At 30.5% G+C, this 24,064-nt stretch overlaps 1 protein-coding gene across 2 annotated transcripts in view; it reads left to right on the plus strand.

Annotated features, from left to right (window-relative positions):
* LOC124430421 (fatty acid synthase-like) overlaps nucleotides 1-24,064 on the plus strand; it is a 104,641-nt gene that overhangs the window by 76,868 nt on the left and 3,709 nt on the right. The window contains exons 1-12 of one of the 2 annotated variants that reach the window (XM_046976978.1): nucleotides 18,758-19,000; nucleotides 19,088-19,338; nucleotides 19,434-19,665; nucleotides 19,762-20,180; nucleotides 20,249-20,542; nucleotides 20,642-20,849; nucleotides 20,944-21,104; nucleotides 21,185-21,502; nucleotides 21,589-22,094; nucleotides 22,185-22,489; nucleotides 22,561-22,965; nucleotides 23,037-24,058. In XM_046976978.1, the coding sequence (XP_046832934.1) occupies nucleotides 18,817-19,000; nucleotides 19,088-19,338; nucleotides 19,434-19,665; nucleotides 19,762-20,180; nucleotides 20,249-20,542; nucleotides 20,642-20,849; nucleotides 20,944-21,104; nucleotides 21,185-21,502; nucleotides 21,589-22,094; nucleotides 22,185-22,489; nucleotides 22,561-22,965; nucleotides 23,037-24,058 (4,305 nt within the window). In that variant the 5' untranslated portion in view covers nucleotides 18,758-18,816. Of the gene's footprint in view, nucleotides 1-18,757; nucleotides 19,001-19,087; nucleotides 19,339-19,433; nucleotides 19,666-19,761; nucleotides 20,181-20,248; nucleotides 20,543-20,641; nucleotides 20,850-20,943; nucleotides 21,105-21,184; nucleotides 21,503-21,588; nucleotides 22,095-22,184; nucleotides 22,490-22,560; nucleotides 22,966-23,036; nucleotides 24,059-24,064 lie in introns of those variants that run through there. The other variant, XM_046976979.1, reaches the window with a different exon arrangement.

A 24,064-nucleotide genomic window follows, 5' to 3' on the forward strand; every position in this document is an offset into this window, starting at 1 on the left:
TCATCATTTTTGTCACGCGAGTGAGTTTTAAAAATATCAGCTAAGAAAGGTCTTCTAACAAGCGGAAGAAAAAATAGAGGCAATCCATTGACTTCAAGGAAGAAGGAAGAAGAAATAATTCCATAAAAAAAATTGAATGACTATCCAGCACATAAAGTGAAAATTTACAAAAACCATGTTTGGATACTATACAAGTAAGCACGAATAGTTTAATAAGTATAATAAAATTAATATGTAATAAATGTGGTTTGCTTAGTCAGGTTGAAAGAAAGTGATCATGCATCGGAAATAAATTCGAATGACAACGCCTGAATAATATCTAGCAGCAGATAATCGCAATTAGAAGAACTTTGTGCCGTGATAAATATCACAAACTTCTCCAAAAGTATATGAATAAAATACCTTACTATTGTATCACAATATTTTCGTAGTACGACATATAGACTAATGTCCGAAGCTATACAGGAGAAGACGTGTATTGCTTATCTAAAAGAAGAAGTCAATCACGGTGGTATACTTTGTATCACCGTCGTCACGGATAGGTCAAAAGGTAATATAAGAAACTGTATAATTTGTTATCGGGCGTAGCTGCAATCTTCAGTTTTTAAACAAAAAAGATTTTATATATGGAGGTGCATAATAAATATTGTTCTATCTGCGATCGGTTATATGGTACAAAAGTAGCTTTTTGCGATCATCAATGCTACAAGAATTGTTATGGTCTGACAACACAGATGGAATTACACAGAATAACAGTTACACGTTTCATTGTAACGTCGAGATGCACGGTTTGAAATATGTCAAATTGATCAGGGCTGAGGACAACGTACACCGGAAATTGATAAACTCTTTGCCGTACTGCCCAGAATTACTAATCGAAAAGAGTAAATGCCGCAATCATATATTACAAAACTATTGTAGCCTTTTGCAGAGTCTTTGTGTAAAAAAGTATCATGGCCCCATCATTCAGCGAAATATCTTGTAGAAACATTTGAAACGTTTGCGATTCGCTGTTACGGCAGCTGTAAAATATTGTAAAGGGTAACAAAAACAGCCTTTATATCAACGTGGAGGAATTACAGTAATATATTCGCAATGAGCTCTAGTATCTTTTTGTCTATCATGAAAAATGTAGCAAATATAATTACACTAGTAAAGAAAAACCTGGTGATATTAATCACGTACAGAGAATGCAAACCATTGGTATTTATAACGAAATATTATCGTCAATGCATTACGTAACAGCTAACGCGTCCAGTTTGATATGGCACTTCCATAACAAACTTTGTCTTAAGCGGCTCATATCAAGCTCGATGCAAAGCTGCTGTCATCATTATGAATTCTGATGATTCATTGCATCGGGAAATAAATAATTAATTGTCAAGTAACGGTACGGACAACTTTACTTTACAGTATGTGAATAGAAAATGTCGAATTTGTGATTCACGAAAAGTAAAAAACTCTCAATATCCCGCAAAGAAATTTCATATTGAAAACGACGAAGATTATGAAACAGACGTGATTTGTCCTCAGTCATCCTATTTATGTGATAAATACTTGATGCATGCCAAAAAACTATTTGTAGAATCGTTAAATAAAGAAGACCCTTTCAAAATCGAGTGCGAAACTTGTGGATAAGCAAATTCTTTCGAATGGAATGAGCAAGATCGAAAACGATTAACTGCTCCAATGTTTGGAAAAATTTGTAAAAGGAGGCCGCACACGTTATGTGTAAAATTAATAGAATTCATTAGATATCCCCGTTTCAAGGGACATAATAATACTAGGTGGGTAATTGAAAAAGAGCCATTGCCAATTAGACGATTCTCCACCGAGTACGGACTCGATATTGAAGATATGGATCTGATTATAGACAAACATTAAATATTCTTGGCTTTTCCGAACGGGTTAATTGGTATCCTCAGTGAAGTCAAATGCCCAGTTTCAATGAAGGATATGACGTCAATGGAAAGAATTGGACGTACAAAGATTATGTTCATACACCTTCAAAATGGTATCCCGAAATGAAAAGGCTCTGACAGGTACAAATACCAAGTGCAGAATTTTTTTACACGTCACTCAAAGACAATGATATTATTTTATTCTTTGGATACCGAAAAGAATGAGTGTAGATAAAATAGAAAGAAAACAATTGCTTTTGTTCAGATAAAATAAAGGAGAAGCTTACGAGTGCCTTTTACCTGAAATTGTCGATTCCCTCAAAGGACGTAATCTTTCGATTCGAGAATAGACGCGGATTTTAGAAGCACAACATGCTTATGACAATCAATCCTAGGTTTCCAAATATTAGCAAGCCGCCATTTTTTATTTTATTATTATAATATAAAATGCATTACATACAGGAAGGAGTAAAAATTGTGGTTGTTCCAATTGGAAAATCAAAGGTGGAAGAAGAGAATCAAGGTACTATAGAAGCTATTTGTTTGGCTAAACCAGCCTTACATACAGGCGACTGCTTCGAAAGATACCACACCATGAAAAATATAAAACAAGTCATACATAAACGTAGCAAAACTAAATAGGTTTTTTTATATTTGGACAAAAAATTTTCGTGTATTTAAATAAAGATTTAGTTTTTATAACGCAAATGTTCAACGTGTATATTTTCTCAACTGTGTGCCAAAACTTCTCGTCCGGAAAGGGATATATATATAATATCTCGGTTTAATTAGGGTGAAATGACAAACGAAAATGTGTTTCTCTGTGAACAAAAGTGATAAATCTTTATTTGTTAGTTAATGCTTAACTCCTAATTACTCTTACCTGTGAACAAAAGAAACGACAATTTACGTTTATTATTCACAATGTTAAATTTTATTTAATATATATTATAAATTTCCTTATAGCTCTCGTGTTACTTTTCTCTTCTACGTTATATTTCATACTGTTCGTTTCTCTTCCAAATCTTAACGGCTCGGTTTGTATGTCACAAAAGAAATTGTAAATAATAAAGGACAATGGAAGGGCGGGATATGAGACGCGCGGCAAATCTATCTGAAGAAAGTATAATTTCTTTACATATATATATATATATATATATATATATATATATATATATATTTATACACATATATATTATACATTTACCATTTCTACATTTAATTCACTCACATACTTATTACTCTGTCTTATCCGCAAACTATTCACAACTATTTCTGTATCTTATTCAATTAATTCACTCTTTCTATATCTTACTCAATCATACGTTATCTTACTATTTATCTTACTCACTCATACACTAATTCACTACTTCTGTTTCAATGAAACATTCTCCATCTTACTCTGTCCAGTCGTTTACTCACACAATTATTATTTTCTCTTTCTTACCGAATCAGCCACAATTTCTTCACTTTTTTCATTAATACACTCACTCCTTACTTCTTCCTTTCGCTAGCACTCACATTCACTAATTCCTATTTCTCTACTTTATTCAATTACAGAAATAATTGGGGGGAGAGAGAAACAGAGAGAGAGAGAGAGAGAGAGAGAGAGAGAGAGAGAGAGAGAGAGAGAGAGCGAGAGAGAGAGAGAGAGTGATTGAGAGGAGAGGAAGAGAGAGTGAGAAAGGGTAAAAAAGTTAAGAGAAGGGACGTAGTACAAGTATGTGTACTCTACGTCGGATCATACGAAATGTCTTTCCTTGAAATTTATAGAAATAACGTTATTGAAAAAAAAATCGTTCGAGTTTAAAACATTTAATATTTTCTTTTTATATATATATGTATTTATATTTAACATACCATCGTTCTATTGCGTACAACGTCAATTCAATTTATATTCATTAGTTAGAGATTGATAGGTTAAAAATTTATTAATCTTTATTTTCTTTGATTCAAATTAATACTTACTATTACCACTACTACCACTACTACTGTTATTATTGTTATTATTAGTACTAGTACTGAAACGATTTTTCACATTCTTTATTATTGTTAAGATCGTAAATGTTGGAAAATAAATTTGCGAGAATACGTATACATTTTTAACTTTATTAAATCGAAAAGTGATATGAAATAGATGAATTTCGATAAAAATCTGTACTAATAAATTATTATTAATCCTAGTTTAGAAATTTTTTGAATGAGACTGTATGCGTAATAAAATCGATTATATGTAAATATATATATATATTTATATATATATATATATATATATATATATATATATATATATATATATATATATATATATATGTACATATATTGAACATAGTTGAAAGGGCATTAGCATTTATTTTATCCTGGATAGAAAATGGTTATTCCGTTATTTTACGAAACCAAGAAGACTCTAATAATGGTACCCTAATAGTTGCTGCATTATCATTTATATAAAATAAGAATAATGTACCATCGAATTTGATACAAGGATTATCTTTCCATAGTGAACAAGATCTTATTACGCGTTTAAAACGAGCTTGCGTTGGTTTGGATTCATCTTCTCATGAAAGAACCTATAAACCTAGAAATGGTTCACAAATTATTTTAATCCGTAAAGATATACATTTAGCTTCTAAAGAGATGAAGGTAATTTTATGCGTTTTTTTTTTAAAGAAATAAAAATTTTCATCTACATTGATGGTCAACATCTTTCTTTTTGTAGGAATTGGTGAGAGAATTATGTCAGGACAAAGAATTTCAAGAAGATGATTTAGAATTTGCTTGAATTCCATTAACATTATTTTGTACTGCGGATTATATTACTGTTCTTCATCTGAGATGAGAATGTCTTATGGCTACATATTATCTATCGTTGGTTATTTTGATACTTAAAGAACTAAATAAATAATAATTAGATTATATGTACATGTTTTTGTATGATATTATTCAAAGTCTCCAAGTTCGAAAGAAACTGCTGTTATGTTGGAACTTCATCTGAGATATGCATTAAAACATAAGGATATGGAAAATGAAGTCTTCGAAAATGACATTGGTTATGTTAGAAGCTCAGTTATGCTATGTTATCAGTCAACGAATTTGTCCAAAGAATTTTCTTCCTTGTGAACATCGAAGGATCTTATTTTGTGGGCTAATTGTCTTGGCTATTATTTATCTCTTGAAAACATAGAATATGTCAATTGTCATTTGTTAGAATCTGGCCGACATTTATTCCATTTAAGTAATTTTCATAAATTTTATTTTTTTTTATTAAATTTCTTTTCTTTTAAGGTAGAACGTCTTAAAAAAGAGTATCAATTTGTTGTATTTCCATTCAGTGGTACAATTGGTGGTACAATTAGAAACATATTCCTATATCACATTTTATGCATTCGTAATGTGTCTCACTTCTTCTCTTATGTTTTCTACACACTACACATTTGTGCTTTGCGTTTCTCCGAATTGCTGCATTTTTAGGTATGGAGACGGAAAATGCCTTTATGGCAAACAAAATGGCTCATTATCAGTACTTTCGATTTACTTTCATGTGTTCTACCTGAGCTGTATTTTTGTAAAACTTGTTTTATATAATATAAATGAAATTTACTAAAAGATAAGTTTCTTACAATTGTATAACTATATAAAACAAATGTATTATACACAGTTAAATCAAACACATGAAAAAACAATTTCTTGTGTCATTTTAACCTTTTTCTGGTAGAATTCAGACTATATAAAATCTGATCAAATTTGTCAACCACTCCTATTGTATTTTTCTAATCAATTCTATATTGTGGACTGATTATTTTTTCTTCTTGTTTCTCTCAATCATAATGGGACAATAATAGGTGGAAATCGTCCACACTTCCCATTTGTCCATCTATTTCAACCCTAACATATTTTTTATTGAACGAAATACATTTTTTTTTTGTATTTCTTTATATAACTCATTATTTGTATTTTTTTATTTAATTCTAATATATTTTACCTATTTCTTGTTACCGTTCATATGCGTTGGTTAAATATTTATGTAACTTAAAGAATAAATTGGGACTGCTGTACCAATTATTGGAAACGGAGTTGTGACCTTTTCCAAGATATGATTCAAGAAGTGTCATTATTGTCTGCCTGGACTTTCCTATGGATTTTGGTGATATGTGTTCAGATATTATACAAATATACATTTAAATATACTCCGGAATATACATTTAAATTTTGAATATATTCCGTCTTGCTTTCACACAGACAAAGGATTTGATCCCAAACCTGTTTCTTTTTGACGGTATATATTGTTTGAAATAACATTTTTCTTTAAACAATAAGACACTTTCATCTATACATAACTTTCCATATGGATAAAATGCAATTTTAAAAAATGTTTTTAATTGTTCAAAAATACAACGTATTTTTATAATTGATCGTGATTTTTAATGTCATTACCAAAGAAATGCAGATTCTTTAGTAATAATGTATATTGAGCCTTTGACATTATTTCTCCAAACCATTCTGTTCTTATTATCTTATTCTTACATCAATATCTGATATAGATATCTTATACATTTATGCCATTAGCATGGTAACGGTCAAAAAATTATACATCTCAGAAATAGTATTTACATTAGAATTATATACAGTGTCTCTTGTACTGTTTTCAGAATATTTGTTATTTTGCTCGACAATGAAGTGTATGAGTCTTTTTGTAAAGAAAATTTGAAAAAAATCAAGAATAGATGATTGCGCAATTACACTTGCTTTGATTCCACTATTCTCATCATCAAATTCGTGAATTATAGATTGAAAATTTCTCTGTATTTATGAAAATTTATTTCTACATTTTTTTTACTTTGGTGTAGTTTCTATGTTATTTTCTTCTGATTCTGATGAAGAGGTTAGAAAATGATGTTTTTTAATCATACATTTGTAAAAGGAACGGGCATTTTAAAATCACTTGTTTCTTCAGAATCAGTATCAGAATCAGAATCAGAATCATTAAACCATCAGAATGTTGTATTACTCTTGCATGCATTTCTTCTGAACATTTTCTTATCTCAATTTGTCATGTTAAGGATAAAACGGAAAAATAACTAAAATACCATCATATTTAAATAACATATAATTCTAACGGAATACGTAATTGCTGAATTATTATTCACTTAAATCTGATTGATATAGGCTCTGTGGGAATTATGATCGATAAAATTTTCCGGGCGCCTATAGACGCCACCCGTATCAGTGGGCCGAACAAGTTTAAGCGTCTTTAAGCGCTTACAGTACCATAATAAGGGCAATATTTTTATGGGCCTGTAGTATCACATGCGAAAGTTTTCTAAACGCCTTTAGACGTCGACAGTAGTTAAAGGATTAATGCATGAGAGATTAGTTCTTCATTTAACAATATTTTTTTAGATATACTGATCAATTTTAAAATGTTAATATTTATCCATATTTTAATTTTCAGATGTTCTGAGAGCGTATAGTATGTGGATGTGTGTGTATATATTTGAAATTTTTATAAATAAAATAGTACGTAACAATTACTTTGGTGAAATAAACAATTAATGATAATAAATATACTATTTTACTGTTTAAGTAAAAGTATAAATCATTTCAAATAAGGATTCGACGAAACATAAAATAAATCATTTAAAAAAAAAGACCTGAATATATAACATAATATGTTTTATAATATATGTATGTCTACATACATATGTACATAGTTCATACAAACGTACCTATTTGTATAACCCATAATTAAACGTATCTATTATATTCTTCTTATTTATATAACTCATTAATATTTACTCCATTAATTAAAATGAATTAGATGTAAAATTTATTACTTATATATAACCGCTTCATATCTATGGGCGAAAAATTTCGTGACTCAGTGTAGTTCATGACATGTTCCGAATAAAATATTGAGTGAGGCGATGTTTACCATATGCTTCAGACGAGGTATCTTGCGGATTGTTTTCATTAAAATACGATATAAGTTTTTTTTTAACATTCCTTTTCCATGGCCAGAATTTTCTATTGGTATATAATATTTTTGTAATAGGCCTGAAATAATACCTCCTTTTATTTCACGATAACTTTTTCTTTGTTCGTAAAAACAATTTCATATAAAGAGACAAATACTTATGTTAATATGAAACTTGATGAATATAATCTATCCCCCATATGTGTATTATATGTCTACAATGATATTTGGCTTTTTTATATATTGTTCCGTAGTATAATCAATTTTGGTAGTTGTCACCAAGTAAGGATTATGCATAATAATGAGAATTGATACCATCCTTTTATCCATCCTTGCACATAAAGCTATCATTTCATTATATCTCATTTGCCTTTTTTCTAAGCTTTTTATATTTTTTAAGAATTCTTCATCACATGACATTCCTTTTCTTTTTACATAAACAGTGTCACAAACATTAGTATAATTATTATGTAGTTTCTTATATAATACAGGAGATGAATACCAATTATCGAGTATTCTTCCTTGGTGAAGTAAATGTTTTGATAAATGAAGCGCTATGGATCCAGAAATTCCAACTGACTTGGATTTTAATTCACGTACCAATTGTCCAGTATAAAGTTTAAAATTGAAGATATAACCAGTTTGAGATTCAGTTGTACGAAATGTTTTGAAGCCAAATGTTGCTTGTTTGAAAGAAATGCACTACCTGAATGACAGTTTATACTTGCTTTTTCATATACTTGCTTTATCAAGTTCTATCTACAATAATGTATTGGCCTGGTCAATACGTATTTAGGAAACATATCAATAAAAAGTCAATAATGGATTGTATTTTATAAATTTTGTCAATAACTTTTGGGTTTTTTCTACTACTATCTGCATCGTTGATATAAAGAAATCGTAGAATTTGTAAAAACTTTCCACTTGGCATAATTTTCTTTACAAACGTTAAATTATTCATTGAACCTGTTCTTTAATACATAGACAATATAGGAGAATGATCAATGCTCATATATATAATGATCTCGATAAATGAATAAGTATCACTAATTATAAAATTGCAAATTCGCCTCGAGATACCTAGTCTCTTCTTTTATTTTCATTAATAATTGTTTAGATAAGTTACTGGTTACAGAAATATTCAGAAATATTCAAAAACTGGGAAACTTTTCTGTTAAACCAGATTGCTGCTGCATTCCGTCATTATAATCTGTATAATTTATAATAAGTGGTTTAAAATTTACTGTTGCTGTTGGTATTTTCGATCATCTGGCTCTTATAAGTTTATTGAGTCTTACTATTAACAGATTGACATCATCAATTGATGAGTCATAATTATTACACTCAAGGAAATCAAAGTGCAAATTGACGAAACATACGCGAGAATTGTCGAACAAGGGACATCGTATTGTAAACATTGAAAATGTGATACAGGAAATCGTGTATCACATCTCGGGTGCGGTTATAAATAAGATAAATAAGTGTAAATTATTTTACACTTATATATATAAAACTTATATTTTACACTTTTATATATATATATGTAAAGAAAGTATACTTTCTCCAGGTAGATTTGTCACGCGCCCTTTCTTTGTTTTTGTTATCTATAAATTCTTTTGTTACCTACAAATCGAGCCGTTAAGATTTGGGGAGAGAAACTGGCAGTAAGAAATAGAACGTAGACGAGAGAAGTAGTACGATAGTAAAATATAAAATTTAACAGAGTGAACAATAAACGTGAATTGTCGTTTCTTTGTTCACAGAGAAACATATTTTCGTTTGTCACTTCACCCTAATTAAAACGAGTTAAAATAAAAAAATTAAGTTATTATATATATATATATATATATATATATATATATATATATATAGTTATTATATATATATATATATATATATATATATAGTTATTATATATATATATATATATATATATATATATATATATATATATATATGTATACATAGAAGTTGATTTTATTATGCATAAAATCTCATTTAAAACATTTCTAAACTACGATTAATAATAGTGCATTAGAACAAATTATTATCTAAATTCATCAATTTCATATCAATTCTCGATTTAATAAAGTTAAAAAATGTATACGAATTCTCGTAAATCTATTTTTCAACATTTACGATCAGTCTCGTGAAAAATCGTTTCGATACTAGTACTAATAGTAACAGTAGTAATAATAGTACTAATATTATAGTAAATATTAATTTCGATCAAAAGAAATGAAAATTTATAAATTTGAAACCTAAGAGTTTCTATGAATATAAATTAAAATAACGGAGTACGCAATAGCTTAATGATATGTTAAATATAAATACATACATATGTGAAATGAAAATATGAAATATTCTAAGATCGGATGATCTTTTGTCGATGATGTTACTTCAATAAATTTCAAAGGTAGATACTTCGTTTGATTCGACGCAAAATAAACGTGACTGCAAGATGTATCTTCTCTCTCTCTCTCTCTCTCTCTCTCTCTCTCTTTTCTCTCTCTCTCTCTCTCTATGTCTCTTCATTTCTGCAATTGAGTTAAGAAGAGAAATAGGAATGAGTGAATATGTGTATTAGTAAAAGGAAGAAGTAAGAAGTGAGTGTGTGAATGAGAAAAGTGAAGAAATTGTGGGTGCTTCTGTAAGAAAAGGAAATAATATATGAGTGATTGAGTGACTAGGGAGAGTAAATTGGAGAAATGATGAGTATTTCATTGAGACAAAAATATTGTGAATTAGATTATGATTGAGTGAGATAGAGAAATAACAAGTTAACGTGTGATTGATTAAGATATAGAAATAGTGAATCAATTGAATAAGATACAGAAATAATAGCGAATTGTTTGTGAGAAAAATAGAAATAAAAAAGAGTAATAAATATGTGAGTGAATTAAATATAAAAATCGTAAATGTACGATATGTGTGTGTGTATATGTGTATATATATATATATATCCTTCTTGACGGAGTTGCGCGACCAGTGAGCCTCGCTATAAACGAGAAGTATTAGCGCGCAGTTGAGAAAATATCCACATTGAACATGTGCGTTATAAAAACTAAATCTTTATTTAAATATAAGAAATTTATGTAAATATAAGAAAGTTTGTTGTCCAAATCTGAAAAAACCTACTTAGTTTTGCAATATTTATGTATGACTCGTTCTATATTCTTCATTGTATGGTATCTCTCGAAACAGTCGCTTATATGTAAGGCTGGTTTAGTCGAATAAATAGCACTATAGTACCTTGATTTTCTTCTTCCACTTTTGATTTTCCAATTGAAATATACTACAAAGTCTTTACTCCTTCCTGTATTTAATACATTTTATATTATTACTGTAAAATAAAAAATGGCGGCATGCTAATATTTGGAAACCGAGCATTGATTGTCATAAGTGTATTGTGCTTCTAAAATCCGCATCGATTCTCGAATCGAAGGATTCGAACGTAATTTTTTACGTTCAATTCTTTCCTTTGGTGTCATATCTTTCATTGAAGCTGAGCATTTGACTTCAATGAGGGTACTAATTAATCCGTCTGGAAAAGCTGCCAAAAATAGTTGATTGTCTGATTCTATCTTGCCGTCGGGCATCGAACAGCCACTATTCCTGTGAATTTTGGCCTACATGATCGAAGGAGATTATTCGAACTTCTCGATTATTCGAAGTTGTATGAACAAAATATGAATTACTAATCAAGCGGGGAACGTGGTGCTCGACATGCGACTATCATATCGGTATATAAACTTGTCATTATTCTCCTTACACGCGACATAACAATCAGTTCCGTGTGAGTAGAGTAAGTAGTATTAGTGAATCTCTCAACGCACACTTTTCACTCTCCCATATGTATATATTTCGTTGATGATAGTGTGCATCCCACAATAATCCGTACTGAATACGTCAGTACGCATTTGGATTACGATAAATGCATAGAAAATAATAAATATGATTAACACATACCAGAATTAGTATATAAATCTGTAATAAAAGTAACAATTTGTCCAATAATTTCTGTAAAATAATTAGTGAATACTTATATTTTATATTATTTTAATATAAATTAAAACATGAGTTCATTTCCATACTACCTATGAAATGGAACTCTCAGCACTTTTTTCTTATGTGGTTCCCCCTGTAGGACTAGTCCACTCTATATTACTTCCGTTATTATTACTACTAATAATAATATACTGCTATTATTGTTACTGATAATAATACTAGTAATAATAATAACAATAATAAATATGTACTTAAATATTATTTATATATATCAGGATATTATTTAATACATTTTATATTGTAATAGTAAAAACAATCATCTTCGACTGATCATGAGTAAGAAGAAACAGTATGGAGAGAAAAACATTGCGATAAGATAATAAAACAAAGAGAAATATAGCGGACGAAAAGAAAAGAAACGTTTCGTACTTTTCTTCATATGTCGTTTGTACTAGATAGTCGGTCATGTTTCGAAATTATCAAGGACATGATTTGAAAATTCGCGTTTCAAACCATTACATAAAATGATATAATTTTCCTTCTTTTGTTATCAAAAATTACCGTCATCATGTGTCACGATGCATACAATATAAGTATATTTTTCATTTTCTTCTTCTTTTTACTGTTTATGTTATTGTATTGTATAATTGCATTATACATTATTATAATAATAGTAGTTGTTGCATCGTGAAGGTACAAGTTTTGAGAGCGTTTCCAGATACGCGTCTCGCACCGGACCAGCGATGATAGTCGATTTGCCCAGAGAATTTCCAGTCTCTTCTTTGTCGTCAGCATTATATAACCCACTGGTCGCTATGAATAAGAATGGTGGCACAAGGTTAAGATACCGTTGCAGGCCGTTACCAAAATACTGTTCGCCACGTTTCCGCTTATTAATGGGAGAATGCACGTTCTTTTAAAAGATCCTGTGAAACTCGTGAAGTAAATACGCGATAATAAATATTGCGTGAATTGAAGCTATCACAGTATATTTGTTGAAATAAGATACAATTATTGATGTGTTTTGTGTAATAAGGCTTTGTGTAATATAGTTGTGCTGGCCATATTTGAAGGAGTGATAACCAGTAACGTTTAATATGATTCGAGAGTCTAGATGTCGTGGGTCTGAAAGATGTAAGTTGACTAAAAATTCTTAAGTTCTCAGACAAAGATGGCAATGTGTTTTTTATCTATGCATTCTCTTAGCAAGTATCCAACAAGTCCCCAAGGGTAGATATTCCTAATAGTTACATATTCTCATAAGAGAAGGTACTTTGAACATTTGAGGGACGCGCGTGTGCGTCAACAGTAGTAAAGTATACGAATATGAAGTGAATTTCTAGAGGAAACCATAACAAAACAGCGCTAGGAGAAAAAATTTGTAAATGATTGAAATAAACTCATGTTTTGATCTTTATTAAAAATAATATATATGTTTACTAATTATTAATATTGAAGAAATAATCGACAAATGTATGTACTTTATATGCATTAGTCATTGTAGAAGATTATACTGCTGTTATGTCCTATCTAGCACAGACCACCGCTAAATTCACGTCAACAATCATTGGGGGAAATAAATAAAAGAGACTGGATAGTAACACCTTACTAAATTATTAAATGAGGAAAAAAGATTAAATTAGTTTATTACTTACGAATCTGAACGCTTGCCAATGTACTATTCAATACTTACAGAACATCATTCTTTTTGGTTTATAAGGTCCAAAAAGAACTACAAATTTTTTCAAAATTTAACAATATTTTAAACTCAGATCCCTTGACATAAACGATTGAACATGTATTTCCTCATTTTTACCATAAAATCCATCTGGTGAAAACTCATTAAAATGATTGAGTGAGTTATCGTAACTTCCCCGTGTAAGCTTTTCTTTGCGTTCGTAAATGTTCAAAAAATCTGAACATCGACTATTTACGAACAAAACCATGCAGTGCAATCGCTGCATAGTACTAAACTTTTTTTTTTCCATAAATGTTGAATACAGCATTTGTACATCTATATTTATGTAGCCATCAATGAGAACAGAAGTAATTTTCGATCAATTTTAATGAACAAGGTCTCATTTTAAAGATAAAGGTTTAATTAACAAAAAAAACAGCGATTGTTATTTTATACTAATATGCCCAATTAGAAAAAAAACGATTTATTATCGTTTTAATATCGATTTAATATCTAGAAGAAATAAGAATAGGTATAAAATAAATGAAATAGTAAAATACAATGAAATAAAAAAAAATTAAATATTTATTCACACACACATTTATGTACAACCATACATACACCACATATTGTAATATATACTTACATTACATAGATATGTACATCCGTTATTATTTTGCAAAAATATCATCGTTAGAATGAAGATACTTGAATAAATACATTCGCTACGAAAGATTTTGTGAGTGTGGACATTTATGTAATAGTCCACTACATATTTTTATTACTATCTTAATGTGTGTGAAAGAGTTAAGGGAATCGACGAATGGTATATAAAGAGTAAATAAAGAGTGAACCTTAAGAGGTATAAATATATAAATAAAGGTTCACCTATAAAAAAAGAATAAACAAAATAAAAGAATTCAAGTGGATATCTGACCTATATCCAGAAAGATGCTTTTAGTGAAAGCTATCGTTCAGATCAACAGATATATTTCGATCTTCGGCCTAACCCTTTCACAAAAATCCTCTTCTTCAACTATCATTTACTGATTAATGGCATCATAATAAAGCATATATTTCGGTGTACTAATACCCGAGTTATTCACTACATTCGACGACGAGTGCATATTATGCCTTAAATCTGAATTCGTCACATAACAGATGCTATCTTCGGAGGATGATTTACAAGCGGATTATACCAATTTAAAAAGTTATATTTCCATATAATATTTTAAAAGGAAATGGTATATGTTGAATAAAATTTCATGTTATTTTGATGTTCTATCAAAACGAGTTTGATTGAAAGAGATAAAACTATTCAAGACTTTTTTGCGCGATAAGTAATAGATACATTGATGTTTTTAATTCTTTATGAATATCTTTACTTTCTCTCTCTATCCAAGAAGTAAACGTATACATCTAGGCATTAAAAAATTTATCGTTCTTTTATATTTTTAACGAATTTTCTCAGTTAATAGTTGACTATCACCACTCTACATTTGATCTTATTACTCGAATATTTTAATATCCAACTGAAAAAAACATGGTAAATATGACCATTGTTTTGGAGATAAAAAGAAATGTAGTTAAGAATAAATTTTATAAAAAATAAAAAAATCAGTATTGCGGAAAATTAATGAAATTACCAAAAAAAATAATATAAATCCCAAAATGTATAGCAAAGATATGCGTAAGATATTTTACTATCGTTTGAATAACAAAGGATGAGCATTCCTATACTTCGTATAATGTCTGCTTTCGAGAGAAATGTTAAGTCTCCAATGATAATGAGTTTAACAAGTTCATTGTCAACGTTATATATCCGTAACGCACCGATTTCCATTAAAAGCCCAACATCACAGATATATGACGACAATCAATCTTTACTTTATCTCAGCATAAACAAAAAAAACCTGCAGTATATTTTGCAAAATTTCGAAAAAAATGTAACGTGCAGTAGAGAAAATTCCTTTTCCGCGGTGCGGTACTTTTCCGCGGTGCGGTACTTTTCCGCGGAGCGGTACTTTTCCGCGGTGCGAACATATTAAAATTGTTTGTCTTTTTCTTCTAACGTCATTTGACCTATCAATACATTTCCTTTTTACATGATAATATAGTCATATAATTTAGTTCCATTAACGGGAGGAAGTGACAAAAACAGCCTTTTGAACTTTCAGTATTTATAAGTTTATCATGAACTTAGATCGTCTGAATAGCAACATATTCAGAATAGAACTGGAAAATTTGCGGAAAAATACAAACGAACAAACTTATCGTAATATTTCATTCGATACATAACAGATTTAAATTTTAATTTTCGAAGGTCTGAGAAACTGTTTATCTAATAAAAACGTATGGACTGAAGTTATTAAAAAATTTTATTACAAATAAAATTACATGTTGGGAAATAATTTGAACTAAATATTTTCATGATTCTGTCCACATACAAAGTTACAAATCTTTTGTTTTCATATGGCCTCATTGGCACTCTCCTCGCTTCTCGTTATATAGATACCATTTGATCGCCATCGCTTGGAGCACTCTTTCTCTCTCTCACTTCCTTTCTGTCACTTTGCCTTTCCCTCTCTCTCTTTCTCTCAATCAAAAATCGTGTTAAAAAATAGTATTGTCTCGAGAATAGTTTATGCACAAATAAAAAGTGTTTTAAAAACTCTGCCGAAACAGCGCATTATTAAACCTTCTTCTTTAATATGAGATTTTGTTCATTCATGTTTGCCGAGAATTACTTCGGTTCTCATAGATAATGTAAATCCTGTACTCGACATTTTTTGCAAAGAAATAATGTAGTACTCTGACGCCCCTTGTGAAGTAGCGATTGCCTCCTTGGTTTTGTGAGTAAATAGCTGATGCTCAGATTTTCTGAACATCTCCGAACGCAAAGGAAAGCTTGCACGGAGAAGTTAAGATAACTCACTCAATCAATTTAATGTGCTTTGATCAGATGATTCTAAAAAGAAAGAGATTCTATAAGTAATATATACTATATTGGCAATCATCCAGATTCGTAGTTCAGAAATCCTAGGTGTTTAAGGCTAACATGATTCCGGTGATTTTTTTATTGTATCGATGCAAAAGAAAATAATGATTTAATTTACTCTTTTTTCTTTATTTGATAATTTAGTAAGATGTTAGTATCCAGTCTTTTATATTTATATCCTCCACTGATAGTAGGCGTGAATTTCGCGGTGATTTGTGCTAAACAGTATACAGCAGCAGTGTAATTTTGTTTGATGACAAATGCAAATAAAGTATATATTTATCGATTATTTTTTTTAAATTAATATTTAGTGAATATATATATTATATATTATTCTTAATATAGATCAAAATATGAGTTTGTTTCCGCATCATCTGGGAAATTTTCCTCCCAGCGCTATTTTGATATCGTTTCCTTTGTAGTAGTTCATTTCATATTATTACTATTACTATTACTATTATTATTACAATTACTATAATAATAATGTGTAAGGTAATAATGTAGCAACAAAAACAATAAAAAGAAGAAGAGACAGAGAATATATTTATATTGTATACATCGTGAGACATATGATGACGATAATTTATGATTATAATAGTAAGAAAAATGTATCCTTTTATATGGTGGTTTGACGTGTGAATTATCAACAGATCATGTCCTTGATAATTTCGTCACATGACCAACCGTCTAATACAAACTCATCTGAAGAAAAGTATAAAACGTTTTGTTTTCGTCCGCTATCGTTACTCCTTTCCTTATTACTTTATGATTGTTATGCGTTAATTATAAAAAATATAATATATATTATTCACTAACTATATTTTTAGAATATATTGGACAAATTCTTATTTTTGTCACAGATTTATATACTAATTCATATATGTGTTACTTATATGTATTATTTTCTACGCATTTATCGTAAAACAAATGCGTACCGACGTCTTACTAGCACGGATTACTGCGAGACGCATGCTACCATCAACGAAAGTTATACTTAAGAGAGAATAAAAAGGGTGTGTTCGCAGTCTACTAACAGTACTTATTCTATTCACCTAAAACTGATTGTTATGTAAGAGTGAGAGTGAAACAATAAAACAAACTTATATACTGATACGATACTATCACGAGGACAGCTTTTCCCAATTGATTAGTAATTCATATTTTTTTCATACTTGATGCTCTATTTACATACACATTGAACAAATGTTTATGAATAGTCTTAAATTATGCGTCGCATGTTTCATTGTCACTTCGTACTATTTTTCTTCATTATGCGTATATCTCAAGGCTACATAGCGTGCATCATATTTATTTAAATTATCTTTTCATCATTAATTAGTTATTATTCGGGTATGAAAATAAATCGCTACTAGAGTTCATTTATTATTTTTTACTTTTGTTCTCTTTATTGTTATAGGACAAGTTAAATTTTACATAACAAAAAGATTATACGGAGAAGGTAAAATTTTTGAATTAAAGAAATCTTGTTAGATAATATTGATTTGTCTTTACTTATATTATTTCATATATATTTATAAGTATATATTATAAAACACAGTTTTATATATAATATAATAACTTAATAAAGGATTAAAAGGTAAACAAAATAGAATATATGTTTGTAGTATTTGGTTCAGTATTAGATATGAAATGTAAGGACATTTGGATAAGATATAGCTTTGTATGAGTGTTTATGTAAGCACACACGTAGGTATATAAATATTTTGTATGTCTGTGTCTGTATATATACATATGTATATATATATATATATATATATATATATATATATATATATTTATATATACACACACACTAAATACATATACACTTTATATACACCTGTATATATTTTACTGTTTAACTTTATCGTTTCGTTATTGAACAGTGCTCTTTCACTGACCATATCGTACCTACTCAGAATAAAAAGGTAGTTCATTAGAGCCAATCAAGAATTTCTATTATAACTAATTTGGGTATTACAACGAAACTTTATTGTTTCGTTATTGCCAGAGCTTTTTCATTGACCATGACGTACCTAATTAGTGTAAAGAGAATAAATAAATTCATTAGGGTCGGTTAAAATGTATCTTCATTTGAATAAGTAAAACGGAAAGATATAAAAATTTATAACGTGACGTGATATAAAGAATTTCATGGAGAGGGAAAGCATTATTAAAAAGAAGAATTCATCGCTATCAATTTCAGTACGTATGCAACTTCTATTTTAGACAAACTATTGTAAAATATCATAACGTCATGAATGAGTTTAAGGAGCTAGAGGAATCGTACAAATTTCTCAAATATGCTGATCCAGAACCAGGTGAAGAAGTTGTTATTTCCGGAATCGCTGGTAGATTTCCAAAATCCAACAATATGTATGAATTGAAAGATAATATTTTTAATCGCAAAGATTGCATCACGGATAACGGAATAGATATAGGTATAGATTATACGTATAAAATCAATTTTATTTAACAATGTAAGGATTAACTAATGTTAATATTTTTCTATTTATATCTTTTATAAGAGCATTCAGAAATTCCACGACGATCGGGGAAAATTAACAATATTGAGAAATTCGATGCATTATTTTTTGACGTCGATTTTAAAGAAGCACATACTATGGAACCTATGAGCAGAATATTGTTCGAACATACTTATGAAGCTATTGTAGATGCTGGAATTCATCCAAAAGATCTTCGTGAAACAAGAACAGGTGTATTCCTAGGTTCATGCTTCTCCGATACCGAGAAAATTTGGTTCTACGACAAACCCCAGGTAAATCGATCAAACGATCAGTTTATAGACACATTAATTATGTACAATTACTTATATGGTCGGATAAGTCGTATAATACGTATTTTCAATTGTAGATAAATGGCTTTGGTGTCATTAGCTGTAACAAAGCTTTTATGGCCAACAGACTTTCGCATTGGTTGGGTGTCACTGGACCAACATATAACATCGATACCGCGTGCAGCTCAAGTCTATTTGCGATGGAACACGCATATAGAGCTATACATAACGGACAATGCGATTACGCGATCGTCGCTGGATCAAATCTTTGCCTTCATCCATTCCTAACTTTGCAATTTAAATGTTTAGGTATTGATCATGATATTTTCTTGAAGCATTTGTCCTTTTTTCTCGAATTATCATGAGAGTATTAAACAATTATTCTACCTTGTACCACTCTAATAGGAATATTGTCTGAGGATGGTCGTTGCAAGTGTTTCGACGAAGATGCAGATGGTTACGTGCGCAGCGAAGCCGTAGTTGTTGCATTTCTGCAAAAAGGAAAAAATGCTAAAAGAATCTATGCAACAGTTATCCATGCGAAAACAAATTGCGATGGTTATAAGGAACAGGGAATAACATTTCCTTCTAGCCAAATTCAGAGTACTCTTTTCAAAGAATTCTATGATGAATGCGGTATACCAATAGCTTGTATAAATTACATCGAAGCTCATGGTACAGGAACTAAAGTTGGTGATCCTGAAGAAATAAATGCTATAGATCAGATTTTCACGAAAAACAGAACGAATCCTCTTAAAGTCGGTTCCATCAAATCAAATTTGGGTCATACCGAACCAGCCAGTGGAATGTGCTCCATTGCTAAGGTAAACATATTGTGAAGTATAAGACGAAATAATTATTCGTTCATTATCGTTTCATTGATATATTACAGGCGATAATATCGATGGAGTCAGGCCTAATACCCCCAAATATTAATCTTAATCAACAACGCAAAGACGTAAAAGCTTTTACAGAAGGAAGAATCATGCCTGTTACCGAAACGTCTCCGCTTGATGGGGAATACATAGCCATTAACTCTTTCGGCTTTGGTGGTGCTAATGCTCACGTCTTACTTAAATCAAATCCAAAAACAAAGGTCAATAAAGGATTGCCAGATGACGATTTGCCAAGACTTGTAACTGTTTCTGGACGTACCGAAGGAGCAGTTGAAACTATATTAAATGATGTAGGTGAAACGTTCTTTTAAATAGAAATCATAAAAATATTATACTTGTTTATTCTAGAATAAAATACAGCAATACAATTTTAACATCTTATTACGTAGATCGATAATCGACCGATAGATGTCGAATTTATTCGTCTCCTTCATGATATTCATCTCAAAGAAACATCAGGTCATTTAAGTCGAGGATACACGATAACTAGTTCTAAATCGTCTGACGAAAAATTGAGAGAGATTGAAAATTATTCTGGTATAAAAAAACCAATATTATTTGTTTTTTCTGGAAATGGATCGCACTGGTCAGAAATGGGTATGAAAATTTTTGTTTTATTATTTCTTCGTAACTAAAAAAATAATAACTGTTGCGATCAAATGTACTGCAACGTGTAATTTGTAATTTACAGGTCAAAGTCTATTGAGATTCCCTATATTTTCTAAAGCTATAGAGAAATGCGACGTTGTATTAAAGCAGTATAAATTGAATATTTATAAAATTTTAACTGAAAAAGATAATAGCATGTTCGACAATATCTTGCATTCGATCGTCGGAATTGCTGCAATTCAGGTAATATCGACAATTAATTAATTATTTGGAAGAAGTGCATTTGTTTGATAAGATCTAACAAAAGTCAAAAATCTTTACAGATCGGCTTGGTAGATCTTCTAACTTCCGTAGGTGTAGTACCAGACTACATCATCGGACATTCCGTTGGTGAACTTGGTTGTGCCTATGCTGATGGATGTTTTACAGCAGAGGAAATGATATTAGCAGCATATTCGCGAGGAATTGCCTTGATTGAAACAAAAATATCCCATGGTTCTATGGCAACGGTAGGGCTTTCCTATGAAGATCTGAAGAATTGTTGTCCTGCTGATATCGACATTGCATGTCACAATGGAACTAAAAGTACAACTATTAGCGGACCGACCGATTCTGTGAAGCAATTCGTTAAAAAATTACAGGTTCGTTTGAAGATAATTAGGATCTAGCCAATAAAAATATTTCTTACTATTAGAATGATTTTTTTGAATGTGTTTGTATTTGGCAGGCAACTGAAGTTATAGTGGAAGAGGTACCGTGCAATAATATACCTTACCATAGCCGTTATATCGCAGCAGTTGGTTCGAAACTTTTTGTATATTTAAAAAAAGTGATACCAGTAGCGAAAGCACGAAGTAAAAAATGGCTCAGTACATCGGTGCCACAAAACGCGTGGTCGACATCAGCCGCAAAACTCTCGTCAGCTGAGTATCATACCAATAACCTGTTGAAACCTGTACTATTTGCAGAAACATTAGCTCTGATTCCCAACAATGCTGTCACCATTGAAATTGGATCGCAAAATCTACTACAGGCGACTTTAAGAAAATCATTGCAACCAACAGTCAGGAATATTGCATTAAATCATCCAGATGATAAAGATAACGTGATCATTTTTCTGCAAGCATTAGGGAAGCTTTATAACAGCGGTATACAGCTTGATCTTACTAAATTATATCCACACGTAGAATATCCGGTTAGTCGAGGTACTCCAATGATATCCCCACTTATTAGGTAAGAATTACGAGAATACAGAAAACGAAATAGGCAAATAATTATTTCTTCTGAATGTGATGTAAAAATTCAACATTAATATGTGTTTAGATGGAAACATTCAAACGACTGGTTTGTGGCAGATTACAAAAGACAAGAGAGAATTGATTCTGGCGAACGAATATTTGAAATATCGATCGATTATGAAGAATTTCAGTATGTTAGTGGTCATGTGGTCGATGGCAGAAATTTGTTTCCAGCAACAGGATATTTATGTTTAGTTTGGGAAACTTTCGGCATGATGATAGGACAATTGTACACGGAATTATCTGTTGTCATTGAAAATATAAAGTTTAATCGAGCTACCACCATGCCAAAAAAAGGCAAAATTGAAATGATAGTTATGATTCAAAAAGGTACTTTCCACAACTTGTATCCATATATTGTTTTATTTCGAATTTACATATGTTGGTCTACTTACGAACAGGCAGTGGTAATTTCGAAGTGGTTGAAGGAGGTCATGCTATTGTTACTGGATTGATACGTGTTGCAACAAACTCGACGAAAGAGGAAATACCCCTTGATCTGATCAAAGCGAATATTGGCAATGAGAAGGAAGAATTAGATGCAAAAGATATTTATAAAGAGCTAAAACTACGTGGTTACCAATATAGCGGCCTCTTTCGAAGTTTACACAGTGCCTCAATATCGGGAAAAAAAGGACATGTCGAGTGGAAAAAAAATTGGGTTGCATTCCTGGATAACATATTGCAGATGAAAATACTCGCTTTAGATACCCGAGGTTTATTCGTACCGACTGGAATTCGAAAATTGATAATAGATACTAAAGCTCATCAACGATATCTGCAGAGTTTGACATCCAATAAAAAATGTGAACATTTATTTTTAATGCAAAGTGAATCTATATAGCGAATTCCTTTACATTCAATAATATTATTTCAGATGTACCTGTACAATTACTTGAGTCTATTGATGTGATTGTAACAGAGGGTGTGGAAATTCATAATATTACGGCCAGTGAGATTGCTCGGAAGAAACCTGCCAGTGATCCAGTTATCGAAGAATATAAATTCATTGCTTATCGTGATAGAAGGGAAATGTCATTACGCGAAATAGTAACGTTATCTATGCATATTACTCTTGAGAATATACCAATGACGAAAGTGACAACAATAGAACTTGTTGAGGATAATGACAATATACCAGCAGAGAAACTTGTTTCTCCATTGTTGAGGGACATTCTAGCCAATTTACCTTTGATTCAAGCAAGCATTAATGTATTTGCACCACCAAAGAAATTTGGCGAAGGAGACATTCTTAAAAATGTAGAAATTTTAGAATCGAAGAAAGTACGATCAGATGATATAGCGGTATTAGGAGTTGGATGTTGTTTATTAACCTATGAAAAAAAGGATAGTTTAAAGCAACTTTTAAAATCTACAAAAGATGGAGCTTTCATTTTATCGCGCGAAAAAGAAAACATACCATTGGACTATTCTATTCTGAAGGAATTTCGATTAGGTATAGTTTTGGAGAAACGTACTTCGGAGGAATCGTGGATATTATTAAGGAAGATCAAGAAAATTTCGAAATATACTCAATTAATTAATGTTAGGAGCAATGAATTTAACTGGTTGAATGAAGTTCAAAGTGTTCTTGCCAATGAAACACAAGAAGATAACAAGAGAGTGATACTTTTTGAAGAAAGAAACTTTGAATCTGGTCTCTTAGGATTCATTAATTGCTTACAAAAAGAACCTGGAGGCAAAATCTCTCGATGTGTTTTAATTCAAGATATTAAAGCCCCGAAATTTTCTTTAGATTTGTCCCTTTATTCGGAACAACTCGAAACTGATCTTGTCATCAATGTTTTACGACCAGGAAATGTATGGGGATCATATAGGCATCAACTACTTCCATCTAGTGAACCAAAGCTTATGTATCATGCCATTGTTAATCAGTTGGTACGT

The sequence above is a fragment of the Vespa crabro genome, chromosome 18 (assembly GCF_910589235.1).
Source record: "Vespa crabro chromosome 18, iyVesCrab1.2, whole genome shotgun sequence".
NCBI classification, from domain to species: Eukaryota; Metazoa; Arthropoda; class Insecta; order Hymenoptera; family Vespidae; genus Vespa; species Vespa crabro.